This window comes from Prionailurus viverrinus, chromosome B3, assembly GCF_022837055.1.
Source record: "Prionailurus viverrinus isolate Anna chromosome B3, UM_Priviv_1.0, whole genome shotgun sequence".
Taxonomy (NCBI): domain Eukaryota; kingdom Metazoa; phylum Chordata; class Mammalia; order Carnivora; family Felidae; genus Prionailurus; species Prionailurus viverrinus.
The window spans coordinates 139,864,387-139,884,592 of NC_062566.1; the positions used below are offsets into that span (position 1 = coordinate 139,864,387).

The window sequence follows — 20,206 nt, forward strand, 5'->3', positions numbered from 1 at the left end:
ACCGTGCCCAGCAGGGGGCGGCAGGGCCTCCGTCGTCAAGGCCGGCTGGCCCTGCGCTAGCCTGGGCTGAGCCGGTGACGCAGCTCCAGGGTCCCCACTCCCCACTCTACCTCCCTGACGATGACCAGCCTGTCACAGACTTGTCTCAAAAGAGGGAACAAGAAGACTGAAACTAACCTGGGAAATTTGCTCTTTTTTTTTTTTTTAACGTCGTAAGTCTGTGGGGACGAAGAAAGAAGGCATCGTTCCCACAGGGGAGCAGCGCGCTCTACTCACGGGAGGAAGCCGTGAAGCCTGCGCCGACGAGCCTCCTGCTGGGCGGCCTCCCTGCCTCGGCACCCAGGCCAGGCCTGCGTTTACTCCTTACGGGCTTTTCAAGCGCAACAAAATTAAGCCGTACCGGTCTTGCCAACAAAATAAATTCCCCAAATATGCTCACAAAACCTAAAGCAGAGAGACAGCTGGTCAGGACACGTGTTAAAGTCAGGAAGTGTTCAAATGTCGTAACACTTATTTTTTAATAAAGCTCCGACAGCACAGTCTGTAACGCCGTCACGCGCCCGGCGCCGTCGGCGATGTCCTGGAGGCGCCGCGCACACAGCCACGGCGACACCGAGCCTAAATACATAATACAAATTCGGATTTCTCTTCGGATTCAGATAAAAAATTACAAAATACTCTCCACCCCCAGTTCTTACGTTACGAGAATGAAACCAAAGCCCCGAATGAGGTGGTCTGACGAACGCATTCGGCAGGAACACAGCACAGCCGCTCTCGGGGTGCAGATCCCGGGCTCCGGCTGGCCAGCGGGGCATCGCTCTCGGGGCGCCAGGCTCCGCGAGGGGGACGGGGCTCTCCCCGGAGCCCTCCACCCAAGGCTCAGAGGCGATCGCCGCGGCCCGGCCGCACCTGGTTCCGCGCCCCCGGCAGGCCACCGGCGCGCACTGCTCAGTAGCGGCCGCCTCTCCTCCCTATCGAGGGCAGACGACACTGTTTCAGGTTAGGCTTCACGTCCTTCTGCGGGTCTGCCTGTCAGAGGAAAGGGCAGACGCTGAGCGGAGGCCGGGACGGGCCCGGGGCGGCGAGCGGCGGGACGCTAGCGAGACGGGCTACCTTCTGGTTTGTGCCGACAAACTTCAGGGGCCTCGGCACCGGGACTCTGCTGTTCGCTCCGGGTCCGAACACGGAGTGCAGCGCGGGGCTGGGGTACGAGGCCAGTTCGGTCACTCCCGAAAGCTTCAGTTTGGGCAGTTGCATCAGGCAGGCGGGTCCCTGTCTCGTGGGAGGGTCCTCCTCTGACTTTAGGGACGGTTTCTTGAAACAAAACACAGGCCCGTTGAACGTGCAATGGTGTCCCCCTTATGGAAATCGGGAAATACAACAGGGGCTCTTTTGCACGACTTTGGCCTAATCTAACTTGACCCAGAGGTTTGACCACGGGATGACTAGACCCCCAGCCCCCCAAGTGACAGGGCTGGTCACCGTGCCCAGCAGGGGGCGGCAGGGCCTCCGCGCCGAGTCGTCAAGGCCGGCCGGCCCTGCGCTAACCTGGGCTGAGCTGGTGACGCAGCTCCAGGGTCCCCACTCCAACTCCCTGACGATGACCACATCTGCCCCGCGGCCTTGCTTTCGTGTGGCTCACGTGCTAAGAATTTTTTTTACATTTTTCAAAAGCTGAAAACAACTTCACGGCATGTCACAACTATAGGAAATTCCCGTCTCAGTGGAGATTGTCCTATTGGAACACAGCCCCACCGTTCATTTACGGATCATCCACGGCACCAGAGAAAAGAGGGCGGTTGTGACAGGGCCTTACGGCCCACAAAGCTGGGAAGGCTTATTACCGCACGGCCCCTGTAGACACGCGCAGCCCTCGGGAGTGCCGACAGGTGTCTGGCCAGGAGGGAAGGGCAGAGCAGGGACAGCAGCTGGCAGGTGAAATGAGGGAGGCTCAGGTGGGGGGGGGGGGCTGCCGAGAGGGGGATGCCTCCCCCACGTAAAGGGAAGGCGCGGGGAGAAAAGCAGGTCTGGGGGAAAGACCGGGAGACCGGGTCTGAACAACTCGGCCCGTGCACCACGGGGGAGCATCAGGCAGCAGCCTAGAATTCCAGAAAGCCTCCTGGCGGCAGCCACACCCGTGGCCTCAGCTCCTCGCACGTACCGACGCTCAGTAAATGCTGGGGTGAGCGACGGAGGGCACAGTCCTCACGAAGCGCAGGGCCAGCCCAGAACGTGGGACCAGGGAGCCGAGAGCTGGGGCCACGTGGGGCACCTGAGGACGACAAGACTGCAAGAGGAAGGTGCCGTTTCTAAAGCGACCGATCCGGGCCCAGACCGGTGCTCACCCGGACCCGCTGCACCCGCGTGGACGTCTGAGGCCGCGTGGTGGCTGGGGCCGGTCACTCGCCAGCTGGGTCACCTGGGTCAGTGTGGCCTGTGCCCTGTGCTGGTCAGGGGGCACAGGCAGATGACAGCGGCAGAGTGCATGGGCAGAGAACCTGGCACCCACGCGTGGGACAGTCCCACCTCGCCAGGCCTGTGCACACGGGGTGCCGCACCCGCCGTCTCCCCTCGGCCAGCGGGACGGAAAGGGCAGGCACGACCGGAGCCCGGCTCCCTGCACCTGCCGAGGGCGGTGTCTTCCGCGGGGACGCAGGCCACCTGAGGGCATCGGGTCCCAGCTACCGAGACCATTTCCAGCTCCCCGACTTCACTTAGTACCTGTTTCCTGCCCTCCTTTGAAATCTGCCAGCCGTTAAGGAGTAGTTCCGGAGCCACGGGGCACTCTGAGAAGACGGACTTCCTGTGGCTGGCCAGAGCCTGCTTCTCCGCTGCCCTGTGGGGAAGGAAGAGAGGGGAGTGGCCCCTGAGCACGTGCGCAGCACGACCATTCTGCCTCGTCACCGCCTCTTCCACGTCAACCGTTCCGGGAGCCTTTTCCGTCCTCTGTGTCGGCCTGCCGGTCTCTGGGCTGGGAGAGGAGAGGGCCCCGTGCGCGTGGGCCCTGCCCCCCGGGAGGTCTGGGTCAGGGAGCACAGGGAGGAGCAGAGTTGGACGCCCTCGGGCAGGTACTCCAGTGCCAGCACCCCCAAGCCTTACGGCGAGATCCCCCGGGCGACACCGACGTGCACCGGGCCCCTCCCGGAGCCCGGGCACCAGCCACAGCGCAGCCACAGAACCGCCCCCCTTAGACCCTGCTGTGGAGTCGCTGAGGCCGTTCCAGAAAAGGTCGAGGGGTATGTTCCCGGGGCCCCCGAGTTCAGGACGGAGCTGTTCCCGGACCCAGCTGCCCCACCACGTGCCCCCCAGGTCTCCACAGCCAGCTCCTCCTACCACACGGAGGCCCACGGAAGCCCACCTCTGGTCCTGGAAGTAGGGGTGCTGCAGGGCCTGATGGGCAGCGATTCTCTCGTCGGGGTCGTAGGCCACCATTGCGTGCAGGAGGGAGAGGCATTTCGGGGACAAATTGGCTGTCAGTAGAGGTATTCCTGATCCCTTTTTAAAAGGAAAATCAAAACTCATAGCTCTCGACCTGTATTGAAAGCCCAATGACAATAAACGATCATGCCATTATGTAGAGCACCTGGCCAGCCGTCGTCATGATCCTACAGGGACCCGCACGGAGAAGGGGGCGGGACCGAACCATGGTCCAAACCCAGAGAAAGTGCAACAGCCCAGGGGCCCCTCACACGAGCTGTGGAGGCGACAATGATGTGTCACCGGAGGCTTATGGACTCTGGCTGAGGTTTGCGCAGGGGGAAGCCGCGTGTGCCCCAGCAGGGTGCAAGGGAACTCTCTGTACCTTCCGCTAAGTTCTGCGGCCAACCTAAAACCGCTCTACAAAAGTCAAGTCTACCTTTTTAAAAACAGGGCAGGGGTTGTGAAATCTGTTATGCTATCAGTGTGAGAAAACGACTTTCCCCCCAAAAGACTCAGAGCACGTGCCCACCTGAGAAAAATGACGTAAAGTTTATAAGCAGAAAAAGGAAGAATTCAAACTAGTTGTCACCTCCTCGCCTTCCAAGGGCCCAGGAGCTGCCCACCCCCTCAGCCCACAGGGCTCCCCCTCGGAGGCCCCCGGCTCCCCGGATTCAGCAACCAGTGCCGGCGTGGGCGTCAGTGTGGCTGGCAGCTCTGGGTGACGGTCACAGAGTGCTCACTGCGCACCGCCTGCACGTGGCATCCCTCTCCACCCAGAGGTCCCTGGGTCCTGGGTCAACATTCAGAGGACGGGACCTGATGGCCAGGTCCTCAGCGAGGCCAGGAGCATCTCCCGCGGCACCTAGGGAGGGGCACCCTGGCGGGACCCCCGGGGTGGGGGGAGACGGCTCCGAGCGGCTCGGTGCTCACACCAGCCCGACCTGGGGCCCCTTCAGCGGCTGCGGGGACCCAGGCGGACGGAGGAGCCACGAGGGCAGCAGAGGTGGGGCCCGGTCCGCCCCCCCACCCCACTGGCTCCCCCCGGCAGCCCCCGCAGGGGGCAGGTCCACTTGGGGCCCCGGGGCGCACACGCACTTACTGTTTGAACTTGGTGAGAGTCTTCTCCGCAGGTGTGCCAATGATGTCGTGGATTTTTGAGATCTGGTCCAGCTCGTTGGCTCCGGGGAAGAGGGGCTGAAGGCTGGGGGAGGGGGAGGCAGGGCGGAGCTGCGGTCAGGACGGGCCGGGGCCACCTCATCCCAGCGACCCCCTTTGTGGGGCGGCCAGCTCCCACAGAAACCCGAGGACATGAAAGCCGCATGGCACCCTGTGCATGGGACTGCTCCGGCCTGTTTCTCCTTTACAGTGAGCGGGTGACACTCTTAAGACACGGCCACGTTCCTCTCCGTACCCCTGGGATCTCTGCAGCGAAACAGGAATGTTCACACCGGGACACCTAACCTCAAGTCTCGCGTCCCAGGGGCTTTCTCGACAAAAATTCATGGTGGGTCAGGTCCGGTTTTGTTGACAGATGAAGTCCAAGAAACGTTTTGGTTTTCAGCGATTTTATGGATTTGGGAATCGCGGATGAAAGAATTTAGGCTTCTCTAAGTGAGTTCAGTTCGCAGGACGGGCCGCGGCGGAGGGTTTACTAGCGCGGCTTGGGCACCGGGGCCACTTCTGCGCGGGCAGGTGGCTCTGAGATGGGGCGGGAGGCAGAACGGCGGTCTCCCCACGGGCTGCCCCTCGCTCGGCGGATGAGCAGCCGTCACGTTCTCGACACCGAAGTCCCTCAACATCCTTTCGGATTAATTCAAGGGATCTCAGCACAGCGGAAAGGACCGTCAGTACTTTTAGCATCAGTGAAATCGCCACTCGGCTTTCCAAAACCACCAAGCCGATTATCAACAGGTACATCCTGAAGGACGTGTGTGTCTGTATTCACCAAGTGGTCAGCTGGGCAGGCGGCAACCGATGACTCGGGTCCCCGCCTATGATGCACGTCACCCGACCTTAAACGCACCTGCTCGTCCTTCGCGATCCGCTCGGAGCACGTGGGCACCACCCTGCCCCTCCCTGGGCCTCTTCAACCCCACACCCTCCTCACCTCTGGGGGAGACCAGCCCCTTCCCTTCCCCCGGGCCGCTGCTCCATCCAGCGGTGAGGCCCCGAGGCTGGGGGAGAGGAGGCCGGGGAGGCCGGGGAGGATGGTGAGGACGGGGCTTTCTGGAATCCAGCCGTGCCGCAAAGCGGCCCACCCTCACGCTTGCGGCCAGAGCATCCTACTCGGTGGACTGTCTCTCTCAGGGAAGGCCCCGGGAGCAGGGCTGCTGCCCACACGGCAGGCCCCGCCAGCTGGCAGGAAGCGCCCTCCACTCTGCTTCTGAACGTCAGTCATTCCACGATGAGGCCGAGTCAGGAGGCCCACCGACCTCAGGGAAGAGCTGACTGACGGTAGTTTGTACTTTGTGAGAAGCAGACGAGGAGAGTATTTGCCGCAAAGTGAAAGGAAAGCCTGCGACGTTTTCCGTCAGGTTAACACCAGTCACGTGAGCAGGATGACTGCAAAATCTGTTTGGTAAGGGAAGGCACCGGCATGACGCCATTGGGCTGGCCGGTCCTCGCCAGGCAACCTGTTCGGGAAGGTTCACTCGGAGCGGGGGGGGGGGGGGGGGGGGGGGGCACGGGGCGGGAGTCCTCAGACGCGAGGCGGGCCTCGGGCCTACCTGGCGATCTCGTAGAGCACACAGCCTGCGCTCCACAGATCCATCTTGTAGGTGTAGAAGCCGTCGGTGAGGAGGCACTCCGGGGCGCGGTACCAGCGCGTGGAGATGTACTCGGTATACGGCTGCTTGGAGTAGACGCTCCGGCAGGACCCAAAGTCCCCTAATTTCAGGACGTCCTGCTGCAAGGGGAGAAAGGCGGGGACAAGTGACATCTCAAGCCGCTGCTGTACCACAGACCATTTCAAGTGTTTATGCACCAACAGGAAAATTACCAGCATTGCAACTAGCTCGTGAAAAGAAATTACTTTATAAGCACCTGAGAGTGCCTGTGACAGATAAGAGAGTGGGGTCTCTGCTCAGTGGGACGCGTTTCCAGACATCCTACCTGTGTCTGACGACTATTTCCGGACGTCTACAGGTTTGGGGAAACGTTAAGTCACCGCGCGAGTCTACAAATGAATTAAACACCATATCGTGTCACCCGATCGTGACTCTAGCTGCGAAGTTAGCCCTGCTGGCAGCTTTTTTTCCCTGTTGGGGGAGGGGGAGGGGAGCAGGGTTGGGGCCAATTCTCTGGAGCGAAGAGCTCTTGGGAGCAGGTCAGACAGACTGGGTAGACCCTTTTCGGGACACCTCTTCCATTCTGCTTACCCCTCACACGTTCAGCTGATAAACTAGAGGCTGGTAATGCACTTGGAGCCTCTGGTACCTACAAACCTCCGGCAAACATTAAATGCGGGCACGTTTCCTACCCAGGTTACCACGAAACCTCGTTCCGGCGGCCTTTCAACTGATCCCATTCCCCAGTGGATCATGTTGGACTTCCAACAAAAATCGTAAGGCATGTTAAGAAGCAAGAGAAAACAGTCTGAAGAGAGAAAGCAAGCGTCAGAACCAGTTTCAGAGAGAGCACAGATTTAAGGATTTTAGAATTACCAATCAGGGAATTTAAAATCACTATGAGTAATCTGTTAAGGGCTCTAGTGGAAAAAGCAGACAACATGCAAGCTCAGATGGGAAATGCAAGCAGAGAGATGGAAACTCTAAGAAAGAATCAAAAGGAAGTACTAGAAATAAAAAACACCGTTAACAAATAAAAAGTGACTTACAAGCTCAATAGACTAGACAGCCAAGGAAAGAAGCAGGGAGCCAGAAGATATGCCAACAGAAACTTTCCAAACTGAAATGCAAAGAGAGAAAACAATGGCAAAACCAGAAAAGAACAGCCAAGAACCACGGGACCGTTTCAAAAGTGCCTGGAACCGTGGCACTGGTACCACAGCACGGACGGACTCCAAAATGGCGATGCTGAGGGGAAAATCCAGGTCAGAAAAGAGCACATACTATACAATTCCACTTAGAGAACATTCTAGAAAGTGCAAACTAATTTATTATGACAAAAAGTCTTTGCCTGGGGACAAAGGACAGGAGGGATGACCAAGGGGCATGAGGAAACTTTTAGGGGCAAGAGATCTGTTTGCTAGCTTGACTGTGATGATGGCTTCACGGGTGCACACGTCTGCCCAGACTTCCCAGGCCGTACCCTTTAAATACGTGTGGTCGAAGTGGCTATGGACTGAGACAGACCCGAGCGTGGATCCTGCCTCTTCTTTTACACGCACGGTGTTTGGAGTGATCATCTCAATGCAGTTTATTTTTTTCTTTTTAATTTACATCCAAATTAGTTAGCATACAGTGCAACAAGGATTTCAGGAGTAGATTCCTTCCTGCCCCTCCCCCATTCAGCCCATCCCCCCTCCCACAACCCCTCTAGCAATCCTCTGTTCTCCATATTTAGGAGTCTCTTATGCTTTGTCCCCCTCCCTGTTTTTATATTATTTTTGCTTCCCTTCCCTTACGTTCATCTGTTCTGTGTCTTAAAGTCCTCATACGAGTGAGGTCATATGATACTTGTCTTTCTCCGACTGGCTAATTTCGCTTAGCATAATACCCTCCAGTTCCATCCACGTAGTTGCAAATGGCCAGATTTCATTCTTTTTGATTGCCAAGTAATACTCCATCGTGTATATATATATATACCACATCTTCTTTATCCATTTATCCATAGGTGGACATTTGGGCTCTTTCCAGACTTTGCCTATTGTCGATAGGGCTGCTATAAACATGGGGGTGCATGTGCCCCTTTGAAACAGCACACCTGTATCCCGTGGATAAATACCTAGTAGTGCAGTTGCTGGGTCACAGAGTTCTATTCTTAACTTTTTGAGGAACCTCCACACTGTTTTCCAGAGTGGCTACACCAGCTGGCATTCCCACCAGCGGTGCAAAAGAGATCCTCTTTCTCTGCATCCTCGCCAACATCTGTTGTTGCCTGAGCTGTTCATGTTAGCCATCCTGACAGGTGTGAGGTGGTATCTCCTTGTGATTTGGATTGGTATTTCCCTGATGATGAGTGATGTTGAGCAGTGTTTCTCGTGCCGGTTGGCCATCTGGATGTCTTCTTTGGAGAAGTGTCTATTCATGTCTTCTGCCCATTTCTTCACTGGATTGTTTTTTGGGTGTTGAGTTTGATAAGTTTTTTATAGATTTTGGATACTAACCCTTTATCTGATGTGTCATTTGCAAATATCTTCTCCCATTCCGTCAGTTGCCTTTTAGTTTTGCTGATTGTTTCCTTCGCAGTGCAGAAGCTTTTTATTTTGATGAGGTCCCAATAGTTCATTTTTGCTTTTGTCTCCCTTTCCCCTGGAGACGTGTTGAGTAAGAAGTTGCTGCGGCGGAGGTCAAAGAGGTTTTTGCCTGCTTTCTCCTTGAGGATTTTGATGTCTTCCTGTCTTACATTTAGGTCATTCATCCATTTTGAGGTTATTTTTGCGTCTGGTGTAAAAAAGCGGTCCAGGTTCATTCTTCTGCATGTCACTATCCAGTTTTCCCAACACCATTTGCTAAGGAGACTGTCTTTATTCCACTGGATATTCTTTCCTGCTTTGTCAAAGATTAGTTGGCCATACATTTGTGGGTCCATTTCTGGGTTCTCTACTCTGTTCCATTGATCTGAGTGTCTGTTTTTGTGCCAGTACCATACTGTCTTGATGATTACAGCTTTATAATACAGCTTGAAGTCCGGGATCGTGATGCCTCCTGCTTTGGTTTCCTTTTTCAAGATTGCTTTGGCTATTCGGGGTCTTTTCTGGTTCCATACACATTTTAGGATTGTTTGTTCTAGTTCTGTGAAGAATGCTGGTGTTATTTTGATAGGTATTGCACTGAATATGTAGACTGCACAGACTGCTTTGGGTAGTATTGACATTTTAACAATATTTGTTCTTCGTATCCAGGAGCATGGAATATTTTTCGATTTTGTTGTGTCTTCTTCAATTTCTTTTATAAGCTTTCTATAGTTTTCAGGGTATAGATTTTTCACCGCTTTGGTTAGGTTTATTCCTAGGTACTTTATGGTTTTTGGTGCAGTTGTAAATGGGACTGATTCCTTGATTTCTCTTTCTGTTGCTTCATTGTTGGTGTACAGGAATACAACCAATTTCTGTGCGTTGATTTTATATCCTGCAACTTTGCTGAATTCATCAATCAATTCTAGCAGTTTTTTGGTGGAATCCTTTGGGTTTTCTATATAGAGTATCATGTCATCTGCAAAGAGTGAAAGTTTGACCTCTTCCTGGCCTATCTGGATGCCTTTTATTTCTTTGTGTTGCCTGCTGAGGCTAAGCTTTCCAATACTATGTTGAATAACAGCAGCGAGAGTGGACATCCCGGTCTTACTCCTGACCTTAGGGGGGAAGTTCTCAGTTTCTCCCCATTGAGGATGATATTAGCATTGTGTCTCTCATTTGTGGCTTTTACGATGTCGAGGTATGATCTTTCTATCCTTACTTTCTTGAGGGTTTTCATCAAGAAAGGATACTGTATTTTGTCAAATGCTTTCTCTGCATCTATTGAGAGGATCATGTGGTTCTTGTCCTTTCTTTTATTGATGTGATGAATTACATTGATTGTTTTGTGGATACTGAACCAGCCCTGCATCCAAGGTATAAATCCCACTTGGTCGCGGTGAATAATTTTTTTAATGTATTGTTGGATCCAGTTAGCTAATACCTTGTTGAGGATTTTTGCATCCATGTACATCATGGAAATTGGTCTATAGTTCTTCTTTTTAGTGGGATCTTTGTCTGGTTTTTGAATCAAGGTAATGCTGGCTTCATAGAAAGAGTTTGGAAGTTTTCCTTCCATTTCTATTTTTTGGAATGGCTTCAAGAGAATAGGTGGTAACTCTTCCTTAAATGTTTGGTAGAATTCCCCTGGAAAGCCATCTGGCCCTGGACTCTGGTTTTTTGGGAGATTTTTGATTACTAATTCAATTTCCTTACTGGTTATGGGTCTGTTCAAATTTTCTATTTCTTCCTGTTTCAGTTTTGGCAGTGTATGTTTCTAGGAATTTGTCCATTTCTTCCGGATTGCCCATTTTATTAGCATATGATTGCTCATAATATTCTTTTATTATTGTTTTTATTTCTGCTGTGCTGGTTGTGATCTCTCCTCTTTCATTCTTGATTTTATTTATTTGGGTCCTATCCTTTTTCTTTTTGATCAAACTGGGTAGGGATTTATCCATTTTGTTAATTCTTTCAAAGAACCAGCTTCTGGTTTCATTGATCTGTTCTACTGGTTTTTTTGTTTGTTTGTTTGTTTCAATAGCATTGATTTCTGCTCCAATCTTTATTATTTCCTGTCTTCTGCTGGTTTTGGCTTTTATTTGCTGGGTTGTTTTTTTTTTTTTTCCATCTCCTTAAGGTGTAAGGTTAGGTTGTGTATCTGAGATCTTTCTTCCTTCTTTAGGAAGGCCTGGATTGCTATATACTTTCCTCTTATGACCACCTTTGCTGCATCCCAGAGGTTTGGGGCTGTGGTGTTATCATTTTCATTGACTTCCATATACTTTTTAACTTCCTCTTTAACTTCTTGGTTAGCCCATTCATTCTTTAGTAGGATGCTCTTTAGTCTCCAAGTATTTGTTACCTTTCCAAATTTTTTCTTGTGGTTGATTTTGAGTTTCATAGCGTCGTGGTCTGAAAATATGCACAGTATGATCTCGATCTTTTTGTACTTGTTGAGGGCTGATCTGTGTCCCAGTATGTGGTCTATTCTGGAGAACGTTCCATGTGCACTGGAGAAGAATGTATAGTCCGCTGCTTTAGGATGAAATGTTCTGAATATATCTGTTAAGTCCATCTGGTCCAGTGTGTCATTCAAAGCCATTGTTTCCTTGTTGATTTTTTGATTAGATGATCTGTCCATTGCCTTGAGTGGGGTGTTGAAGTCTCCCACTATTATGGTATTATTATCGATGAGTTTCTTTATGTTTGTGATTAATTAATTGATTTATATATTTGGGTGCTCTCACATTTGGTGCATAAATGTTTACAACCGTTAGGTCTTCTTGGTGGATAGACCCCTTGATTATGATATAATGCCCTTCTGCATCTCTTGATACAGTCTTTATTTTAAAGTCTAGATTGTCTGATATAAGTATGGCTACTCTGGCTTTCTTTTGTCAACTATTAGCATGATAGATGGTTCTCCATCCCCTTATTTTCAATCTGAAGGTGTCTTTAGGTCTAAAGTGGGTCTCTTGTAAACAGCATATAGATGGATCTTGTTTTCTTATCCATTGTTACCCTATGTCTTTTGATTGGGGCATTGAGTCCACTAACGTTTGGAGTGAGTACTGAAAGATATGAATTTATTGCCATTATGTTGCTTGTATAGTTGGGAGTTTCTGGTGGTGTTCTCTGGTCCTTTCTAGTCTTTGTTGCTTTTGGTATGTATGTATGTATGTATGTATGTATGTATGTGTCTTTTCTCCCCTCAGAGAGTCCCCTTTAAAATTTTTGCAGGGCTGGTTTAGTGGTCATGAACTCCTTTAATTTTTGTTTGTCTGGGAAACTTTTAATCTCTTTTTTTTTTATTTTTTTTTTAATGTTTATTTATTTCTGAGACAGAGAGACATAGAGCATGAGCAGGGGAAGGGCAGAGAAAGAGGGAGACACAGAATCTGAAACAGGCTCCAGGCTCTGAGCTGTCTGCACAGAGCCCGACGCGGGGCTCGAACTCACAGACCGCAAGATCATGACCTGAGCCGAAGTCGGACGCTTAACCGACTGAGCCACCCAGGTGCCCCTCTCCTATTTTGAATGACAGCCTTGCTGGATAAAGAATTCTTGGCTGCATATTTTTCCAATTCAGTACACTGAATATATCCTGCCACTCCTCTCTGGCCTGCCAAGTTTCTGTGGATAGGTCTGCTGTGAACCTGCTCTGTCTTTCCGTGTAGGTTAAGGACGTTTTTCCCTTGCTGCTTTCATGATTCTTTCCTTGCCTGAGTATTTTGTGAATTTGACTATGACATGCCTGGTTGGTGGTCCTATTTTTTTAAGTAATCTCTACGCCCAACGTGGGGCTCGAATTCACGACTCTGAGATCGAGAGTCCCATGTTCTACCGACTGAGCCAGCCGGGGGCCCCTGGAGGTTTATTTTTGCATATACTAAGAGTGCCTAAGATTTCTTCCTTCCAGATGTATGGTTACATTGATGGCACTTATTAAATAAACCATTTTTTCCAAACTGGGAGCAAAACAAAACAAAACAAAACATAACATGGTGCCCAGGTATCTGGGGCTGAAAGCCTATCTAGTAAAAAGGTTTCACATTCTACGTTTATTCTGAGATCAGTTTTTCATATAGAAGTTCTTACCTTTATTAATATATTTTCTGGTTTCACATCTCTGTGAAATATTCCATTTCTGCATGCAATATAAAAGGAAGGACAGAATTAGTTGCACCTCATTCAAATTCTTTTACATGGTGCTTTTAAATGAATGTTGATACATTTCCTTAATCTGAGAGCTGCCAAGTCCCCAAGAGCGTACCTGTGCATGTGATCAAGGGATTTACATAACTGGTACATATAGCATGTAATTCTCTTCTCCGGTAATGGGTGTCTTCTCCCTGTGCGGCCAAGGAAGTAGCCAAAGACAGTTACCAACGGTACATACCTCACTTCTTGAAGACAAAAATAGAATCCCACCATTTTATTCAATGATGTATGAGAATCCAACAAATAACCTGAAGTAATTTCCAGAAGTACAGAGCATACATATGAAACGCACCGCTCAAAATTCTACTCGCGGGCATGATTTCAGGGGAAACCCCGCATGCGCGCATTCTGGTTACCGCAAGAACAGAACCAAGCCATAAGCAGCAGAGTAGTTTGGTCTGATACCCCTGGGGCCGAGCCTCCCGGGTGGGCCTTCCAGGACACGCTCTCCCCCATGCCGACTGTGAGGTGTCAGGGGTCGCTTGAAACTCCAGTGTTTTCCTCGGCTTCCGGTCTGAACGGAGATTTCCATTTTATAGGGGGAGAGACCTCAGTTCAACAGAAGCGCGTTTTTAATCCAAGACCCACGACTGCTTTGAATTTCATAGCGCACTCTTCTCTGACAAAGAGCAGCCATCATCTGGCGTCTCCTGGCACAGCTCCGCTGCCCCAGCCCGCTCGGCCATCCACGCACCTGCTCACCAGGCCTGCGGTGTGGCCCCAGCCCGCTCAGGCCGTCCACGCACCTGCTCACCAGGCCTGCCGGCAGGTTTTATGTTCTACAACTCTTAATACCACACGCACGCCAGCATCAGTTATCCTTGGTCCAGAGGATGTCACATTTTACTTGATTTCAATTTCAAAAGTGTATGTTTTAAGTTTTTTTTTTTTTTAATATTTATTTATTTTGGGGGAGAGAGAGAGAATATCCCAAGCAGGCACAGAGCCTGATGCAGGGCTCGAACTCAAGAACCCTGAGATCATGACCTGAGCCAAAATGAGGAGTCAGACTCTTAAGACCAAGCCATCCAGGCGCCCCTCGTTAAGTTTTAAATCTGAAACACGACTGTTCTGGCCTAACAATCCAGAAAACCACTTTCCCTCTGTGAGCACACATCCCATTTGACATTTTTGGTCTTAAGTTTGCCATTTCTAATGTCAAATAAATTTATTCTGTTTCTCTCATAACTAGACAAAAATGTTTATGCTAATAGAAAGTAATTTAAATTACAAAATGTCTAAGTACAATTAATTCTTTCATATAATATTGTAACCTTTTTATTCTGTTTCACATAATTTATCACCCACTTTCTAGAGTTTAAAAGAATTAAACTAAGACTTGGTCGTCTTCCCCTAGCTTGAGTAATTCTGTAACTTTATATTAAATTCTCAGCTGTATGAAGATGAAAAGAAAGCAACATTTCCGTTCTTCATCACATGTGCTACTGGACGAAGCTTCCTGAAATTTAGTTCTCGTCCTGGGGGGGGGGGCGGCTCTCACAGCCCGCTGAATTAGCTCGGCACTCAGGACCCCCTACCCTCCCAACCAGGGGCCCCCAGGCTTCAGGAGGATCTGAATACCCCAGGGGCCTGTGAAGACACAGAATGCCCCCCACCCCACCCCTAGGCTCAGCAGGTGGGTGGTGGGGCCCCCCAAAACTGCCTTCTGAACATGCTCCCAGGTGCAGCTGCCAGGCCTGGGTCCTCACTTCGGGAACCACACTCCACCACACCCCTCTCGCTTGCCGAACGCCCCAGCCAGCCAAATTCACCTGCAGATGCTTGTGTCCCTGCCTCACTCTCCTGCTACACGCCTGCGCTCATGCGGTTCTATTCCCGGGAGCTCCCTTCCAGCCTCGCCCACACGCCCAGATCTTCCGGCATAAACTTGTCAGGACAGTTATCCGAACTCGCCCTCAGCAAAGTGGAATCTTTTGGGGAAAGTCTAACCCACCGCATCTTCATAATCACCTAGGGATGCTTTAAAATGGCGACTCACAGCTCCAAACCCAGACCTGATGAATCTCAAAACCAGAGACATGGGCCAGGAATCTGCATTTCTCGGCTGCCCTCAGCCCCCAGCAGAAGAGCCCTCTTTAGGGGCTCACCCTCCCTTTCCTCGTTGTCCCCCGGCCACCACTGTTCATAGCCCTGCCCCCCACCCCGCTATGAGAATCCCCACCTACCTAAGGGGCCTCCTGAGGGAGGGAGGCGCAGCGTGAACCGTGGGAGTGGGATGGTGCTCGGAACCATCGGAGTCCACCCCCTTGACCAGGAGCAGGCTGACTATCCGTTCTCTACAACGGTTTTTCAAAAACAAGATCCTAAACCTTCCCGGCCCGAGACTGTATTGGGTTCCTAACAGATTCTTGTTCTCAAACATCTTGAAACAAACGGAGATGGTACAATTAATAAACCACTCGGAAGTTCCCGTGGGAGCCTTACTGACCACCAACAAACACACCGCGCCGTCCCGACCGAGTTCATTTTTGCCAGCTGTTTTTTTTTTTTTTTTTTTTTTTTTTTATCCAAATAGCCTCATTAAGAAGATTCTAAATGGGGCGCCGGGATGGCTCAGTCGGTTAAGCAGCTGATTTTGGTTCAGGTCATGATCTCGCAGTTCGTGAGTTCAAGCCCCACTAATAGCACAGAGCCCATTTCAGATTCTCTCTCTCTCAAAACAAACTCTAACAAAAGATTCTAAAGAGTGTCATATACTATATCAATACTGTAGAAAATGTTTCTGTGAGCACAATAACGAACTCTGGCATTCGCTGCCGGTACGAGTGGAAGGGACACGGCCACCAGGGTGGTCCACATCGTAACAGGACATGCCGCACGCGCCCCGTCCCACAAGAGACCCCATCCGCCGGCCTGTGCCTGGCTATCCCGGCCAGGCTTGGAGGCACGTAGCGGGGCCCAGCAGGGCACGGGCAAATGCAGCAGGTAGCAGGTGGGATGTTGGACTCGGCGGAGCCCGAACCGTCCCTGGCAAAACACAAGGATGAGCCCCCTAGTTCTGCCCGGCTCATCTTAAGCAAGTGCTGGAACTTCTGTGGAATCCCACCTCCTCGCCTCTACAAGGGAGGCAAGCGCCTGGGGTGGGAGGGTCAGATGCATGCACCCTTCGCGCTGCTAACGTGATCGTTGACGACGCGGATGACGGCGATCCGTGTTTACTGAAGACTGTGCAGTGGCCCCTGCCCTAAACGCGGCACATTATCTTATCTGCTCCTCACAACAATCCCAAGAGACACTAGGTTTATTCCCATTTCACAGACAAGGACCGAGGCTCACGGGCCTGACCTGGACCCACCATCGTTAAATACACGGGACAGGGGACACCTGTGCTGTGTCCGCACAGCCACAACTGGAGCCACGTTCCCCAGAAGCAACAGCATCACAACTAACAGGATGGTGACATGGGCTTGGAAGAAAATTCAGGAGACAAAAATGCGGTATCACTCACACCCTGTCTGAATGGCATAGAGACCGAGAGCTTAAGGAAAACAAAGGCGTCGATCACGGTGTCAGAATGTTTCAAGAAGTGTTAGGAATGCCAAAACAGATCTACTTCACTTCAACTTTCCTTTTTATATACGCGGGAAAGTCTAAATAGATCCCAAGAGCTCTTTTAGTAAGCACAGAACTAAAACTGCTCTGAGTAGATAAGAAAGCTACGTGTCACAGTTGGTAGGCAACGTTTCCTCTACAAATTCTGCATCTTACAATCAGTGGGTCAGATCGATGAAGTATAAAAATACAAGTGAATTGATCTGACACTGTAATGTCAGGCAAAGTAGTTCTTAATAAGAATCGTAATAAGGCACACCGCCCAAGCTGTTCGTGGAACTGTGATGCTATGTTTGCAGTCAAATCGAACCTGCCTTGCTCTTTCCCACTTGGTTCATTCCCCAACGTCACGGATTTATTTCAAGGTCCCTGCCCCACCCACAGCCTCTACAAGGTATAACCCTGGGGCGCGTGGGTGGCTCAGTCGGTTGAGCGTCCAACTTCGGCCCAGGTCATGATCTCACAGCTCGTGAGCTTGAGCCCCGCGTCGGGCTCTGTGCTGACAGCTCGGATGGAGCTTGCTTCGGATTCTGTGCCTCCCTCTCTCTTTTCCCTTCCCCTGCTCGTGCTGTCTCTCTCTCTCTCTCAAAAATAAATAAATGTTAAGAAAAAAAATTAAAAAATAAAAGGCATAACCCTAAGGGGACAAGGCCAGCTCACCGGACCTGGAACAGCCGGCACTCCAGGAGGTGGCCAATGACTCGGCTTTCTGGGCCTGGCCCGTCTGCCGCCAGTGGAGGGTCTCAGGGTCTGAGTGGCCAAGTCTGCCAAGAGGAGAGGGACACGCAGAGGAGGAGGGGCAGAGGACCACGTGGCTCCGAGACGGTCAGTGGTGGCCTTGGCAGCCGGACCTTTCCTGGCCCCACCTCCCAAGAGGCCTGACTGAGCTTCCTGCAGGAAATCCGAGGTTTTACAATAAACCATCTCTTCTGTGTGTGAACGAGCCGCACACGAGCTGCACGGCACGTGCTCCTGGCAATAACAACAACCTATGACACTCAGTGCCTGTGAACGTCACCCAGGTGGACGACACACCGAGCCACACCGGAAGCAGGGCCGGGCACTGAGAGGACACCCGTGACGGAGCCGGCAAGGGCCCCACCGCCAGAGAGCAAATGCCCCGGCGGACAGTCGGACAAGCACCAGGGGAGCGGACGCATGTCAGGCGTCACGTGGGAGATCAAGGAGACAGGAGGGAGCTGCGACAGAGGGGGCAAGGCGAGGTGAAGGAGCAGCCACCCACGGCTCCAGGCCGGCACCGGAGGGCGGTAGCCACTCACAAAAGCACGGTCATTTAACTTCAAACAGTTTAAAAAAGAAGGAGAAGAACAAGAACAGAATCAGATACAATGCATTAAAATACTAGATGCCCCTACAGGCGCCTGGCTGGCTCGGGCAGAAAAGCATGCCGCTCTTGATCTTGGGGCTGTGAGTTCGAGCCCCACGTGGGTGCAGAGATGAGCTAAATAAATAAAAACTTAAAAAACTAACAAAATAAAAGATGCCTCCATAACCAGGTTACAGTCTTATCCAGTCTTTCCTTATAAACTCCAAGACAGCCCTCCCCTGCTGCAGGTGGCAGATGTCCGGCGCCGTAAGCACAGTGCGCCCGAATAAACCGGCCAGGACGGCAGGATCGCCGGCGGTGTGGCTGGTGCCCCGGGGCGCCAGCCACGCCCTCCCCGCGTGGACAGCTCCGTGACAGTTCTTCCCAAGGGAGCAGCGGGCACAATACCTTTGCCATCTCTTTGCCTGTCTCCCCACCACAACACAGACCCATCCCAACCGCCACCTCGCGGGCCAAGCACGCTCGTGGCTGGGACTTCCAGATGTGACTGGCTTCTGCGTCCGTCGGACCAGACCGCTCGAGAAACAGGACTCAGGCCCGAGTTCCAGGGACAGACGAGAGGAGGGAGAGCATCCGCTCTGAGTGCGGATCTTGGCGGAGGGCGCCTCCTGCCCGGGCAAAGGTGGCCTGGTTCTAGAGCCCGGAGCAGCAGCAGTGGCTCCTTCGTTTGGGGCATCCTGTCTGTGGCAGAGGCAGCAGCACCCGGGGCAGCCCAATCCTGCAGAGTCATTTTTTGGGAGCTCCTCCCTGGAGGCCACGCCCCAAGCGTTTCTTCAGTCCTCCCGGCAAGCCATCCGTGTCACTTGGGTCCCCTGGGGTTACACTGGCCAGAACAGAGGCTGCTGTCTGCAATGGGAAGGTACATCCTCCGGTGGCCTGTTCATTCTTTAAACAGAATCCAGAAAAGTGCTTCTAAAAAGCACAGTCTGTGAACTGATACCAGTCCGGGGCTGTTTGTCTCTGGTTTAGGAGGAGACGGCAAAAACTAAGAGTGACCAGAAACTTGTACAGCAATTCAACGCCGCTGTGACATCCAAGCACATGACTGTTTTTCTGGTAATTAATTTTTATGTATTTTACAAAAGTCCGGTCCACAACACACTGGGAAAAAGCAAACGAACAAACAACCGGTCTTCGACTATAGTTTTAGAAACACTGGTCTAAACCCCAATCAAAAGATGCTTCTTCCCTATTTGGGGCGCCTGGGTGGCTCAGTCGGTTAAACGTCCGACTTTGGCTCAGGTCACAATCTCGCGGTCCGTGAGTTCGAGCCCCACGTCAGGCTCTGGGCTGATGGCTCAGAGCCTGGAGCCTGTTTCCGATTCTGTGTCTCCCTCTCTCTCTGCCCCTCCCCCATTCATGCTCTGTCTCTCTCTGTCTCAAAAATAAATAAAACGTTAAAAAAAAAATTAAAAAAAAAAAAAGATGCTTCTTCCCTGCTTTAAAACCCATCAATGTGGGACGCCGAGGTGGCTCGGTCGATTGAGTGTCCGGCTATTGATTTTGGCTCAAGTCATGATCTCGCAGTTCGTGGGATTGAGCCCATTGTCGGCTCTGCGCTGATAGCATGGACACTGCTTGGGATTCTCTCTCCCCCTCTCTCTGCCCCTCTCGTGCTTGCTTGCTCTCTCTCAAAATTAAATAAACACTTAAAACCCACTAAAGCTTCCCACTGAACTTAGAATGACGTGAATTCTTACCCCGGCCCTCCCTGCCTCCTGGCCCCTACCTACCTCATTTCTAACTTCCTTCCTAGTGCTCCAGCCACACTGGCCTCCTAACCTCACAGTGGCCTCAGGACCTTTGCACTACTCGTCTCTGTCTGGAACACTCTGTCCCCATCAATCTCACACGGGACCTGTTTTATTCACTCGTAACACTTATCCTGTCTTGATCTCCTTCTTGATCATTTCTTTACTTGTTCAGTGTCTCCGTCTTCCTGAGCGTGAGCCCACGTGGATGGGACCGTGTCTGTCGTGTTCCCCACTGGGTCCACCTCCAGAGCAGTGCATAGCATGTAGCAGTGAATGAGACACCCTCGCCTGCATTTGCCTACTCCCCCCAGTCTTCCGGGTAAAGCCCAGTCATCTCCGCCTCATCTGACACCCACTGGGTAAAGAGAAAATTTCCCCAGCAATTCGCCTCTAATGATTTTGACCTTCATATAGTTTCTCTTCTCTCTTCAACAGACTCTACACTGTTTATCAAAAAAGCATCTTCTGTTCTTCTCCTCTACCTCTGCCCGACCTTGCACGCTGCCGTGCATATAAGCAGACAATCCAGCC

The 20,206-nt window shown here is 51.6% G+C and overlaps 1 protein-coding gene across 7 annotated transcripts in view; it reads right to left on the bottom strand.

Annotated features, from left to right (window-relative positions):
* Positions 1-477: 477 nt before the first annotated feature.
* MOK (MOK protein kinase) overlaps positions 478-20,206 on the bottom strand; it is a 60,697-nt gene continuing 40,968 nt past the window's right edge. For 6 of the 7 annotated variants that reach the window (XM_047864180.1, XM_047864184.1, XM_047864182.1 and 3 more), the window contains 8 exons: positions 13,053-13,131; positions 12,878-12,926; positions 6,147-6,325; positions 4,520-4,621; positions 3,359-3,532; positions 2,722-2,836; positions 1,114-1,314; positions 478-1,029 (listed from right to left, as the gene is read on the bottom strand). In XM_047864180.1, the coding sequence (XP_047720136.1) occupies positions 949-1,029; positions 1,114-1,314; positions 2,722-2,836; positions 3,359-3,532; positions 4,520-4,621; positions 6,147-6,325; positions 12,878-12,926; positions 13,053-13,131 (980 nt within the window). In that variant the 3' untranslated portion in view covers positions 478-948. The remainder of the gene's footprint in view (positions 1,030-1,113; positions 1,315-2,721; positions 2,837-3,358; positions 3,533-4,519; positions 4,622-6,146; positions 6,326-12,877; positions 12,927-13,052; positions 13,132-20,206) is intronic. The other variant, XM_047864186.1, reaches the window with a different exon arrangement.